General features: G+C 47.0%; 1 protein-coding gene across 1 annotated transcript in view; it reads right to left on the bottom strand.

The window, feature by feature from the left end:
* The window catches only part of LOC107089957 (serine/threonine-protein kinase 25-like), a gene marked incomplete at its 3' end in the record, with an annotated part of 8,622 nt that overhangs the window by 1,704 nt on the left and 4,714 nt on the right, over positions 1-2,204 (bottom strand). The window contains exons 5-9 of the mRNA XM_015383049.1: positions 1,797-1,954; positions 741-926; positions 493-638; positions 268-367; positions 123-194 (exon numbers count right to left, since the gene is read on the bottom strand). Coding sequence (XP_015238535.1) covers positions 123-194; positions 268-367; positions 493-638; positions 741-926; positions 1,797-1,954 — 662 coding nt within the window. The remainder of the gene's footprint in view (positions 1-122; positions 195-267; positions 368-492; positions 639-740; positions 927-1,796; positions 1,955-2,204) is intronic.

Here is a 2,204-nt window from a genome sequence, read left to right as displayed (position 1 = left end):
GCTAACGAGGTGATTTGGAAGCAGAACCCGTTGCTAACGAGGTGATTTGGGAGCAGAACCCGTTGCTAACGAGGTGATTTGGGAGCAGAACCCGTTTGGTTGTCAGGATGAGTTGAACTTACCTCTCTGAAAATGGGCGTTACCAAAGCAGACAAGCACTGGGACTTGGGCTGTCGTTTCATAGGATCTCCTGACTGAACAGAGGACAGATGCGTCAGTAGGAAAGCCGGCGACCATGATGCCTGTGCAGCTGGTCGGGGGTCTCACCTCTGGATCTGGTGGCGGGTAGCCCTGCTGTAACTGGTTTATAGATTTGACGGTGGGGAAGTTCCACATGGGGGTCGGCTCAACGTCGCCATCAGCATCCCTGCAGGACGGAGATCAAAGATGGAGAGAGGGAAGCAGCCTGTTTTAATCCTTGAAGGGTTTAAATCTGCAGCCATTCAGAACGAATAAAGATGCTGTGAATGAAAGCGTTCAGGGGGAACTGACATGTCCGAGTCGTCAGAGCTGGACTCCTCCCCGTGTCCCTCAGACTTCCAGCGGCGGTAACGGTCTATCAGCTCCGTCAGATAGTTTGTCTTCTTGGTGTGACGTGTTATAAACTTATGCTTCAGGAGCTCTTTAGCGGTCGGTCTCTGCGCAGAACAGGAACACAGACAGAAGGAACGCGTTCAACCATCCGGACGCCTGATCTCTGAACACTCTGGGAATATTAGCTCCGTCTTTATCCTACTTACAAAACGAGGGTCTTTATTTAAGCAGGCCTCCACAAACTCTTTAAAGGGTTTACTGTAGGGGCCTTCCAGCGTGGGCGGAGGGTTTTTGGGGATGAGGAACAGGACCCTCATGGGGTGAAGTTCTGAGTTGGGCGGTTCTCCTTTAGCCAGCTCGATGGCGGTTATTCCCAGGGACCAGATATCCGCCTAGAATTCAGACAAAAAAACATTCAGAGATGCGTTAAACAGGGTTCGTACACCTTTTCCAAAGTCAAAATCAAGCACTTTTCAAGCACTTTCAAGATCCATTTTAAAACTTTTTCCAGGACCTTACAGCACCATAAATTACATACCAATACATAGTCAAAATGTTTATTTAGTATTGTCGGCCGCAACCAGTCTTGCGCGGATGACTGCCTGCCATGGCGTAGTAATATAACCAACCAGAGGGTGTCGCAATTCAGTATTATCAGCCGTAGAGTTATCAATGCTGTTTTAAGGTCTGGGCCTGGCAATGAATTAAAACTTCGTTTTTGTTTGTTTTTTTGGAACGTTGGCGAGGCGGTAGCGTGAGTTTGGCAAGGCGGCCGCCTCGCCAAGATAGTGCTGCAGGAAACTGCAATACTAACATTACTTTATCACACCGTACTCTCAGTCATTCAGTAACTTAGCCTGTGAATTCCTAGCTAGCAGTTACTAGCGTAAACAAAGTAGTGGTTTCATGGGGGCGGAGTCACGCAGATCGCAGTCACACATAAGCGAGCAGGTTTCATTTTCTAGCTCTCCAACATTTTATTTCTCCATTTAATAAACACACGATTCAGTTAGATAGGGATTTGTTGCGAAAGAACTAGTTACAATTTCAAGCAGTTCATCCAAAATATAAACACTTTTCAAACCTTGAAAACACATCGTCAAAATTCAAGCATTTTCAAGGATTTCCAGCACCCGTACGAACCCTGGTTAAAAGACTACTACTACTCATTGACAGATGAATTTTGAATTCATCTGTCAATGAATTTATAGCATAAAATCTCCTTCATGTGCAGCATTAATATCACCCGTCTGTGTTTCTACCTTGAAGTCGTACGCAGACTGTTTGATGACCTCAGGAGCCATCCAGAAAGGCGTGCCAACAAATGTGTTCCTCTTGATCTGGGTGTCCGTCAGCTGTCCAGCAACTCCGAAATCTGCCAGCTTCACGTCGCCCTGCTCTGACAGGAGCACGTTGGCGGCTGAGGAGAAGAAACGAGGCGTCAGTCAGACACAGAACCGTGTTCAGATGTTGGTTATCAGGCGCAGAGGAGCAGCAGCTAATCTAACCGCTTACTTTTCCCATAACGGCGCCAATAATTCCAATCTGACTGGAAGATCTGATTAAACTGCTGTGGTCGTTTCTCAATGTGTTCTCGTGAAACGTCATCATCCTCAGCTCTAGTGCTGTTCCACTTCACTCGAACAGCAGATCAACAACAGACAAAGACC

The sequence above is a fragment of the Cyprinodon variegatus genome, unplaced genomic scaffold (genome assembly GCF_000732505.1).
Source record: "Cyprinodon variegatus isolate N-32 unplaced genomic scaffold, C_variegatus-1.0 Scaffold274, whole genome shotgun sequence".
NCBI classification, from domain to species: Eukaryota; Metazoa; Chordata; class Actinopteri; order Cyprinodontiformes; family Cyprinodontidae; genus Cyprinodon; species Cyprinodon variegatus.
Note: the sequence above shows the minus strand (reverse complement) of the source record. Positions and strands in the feature narration are given on the sequence as shown.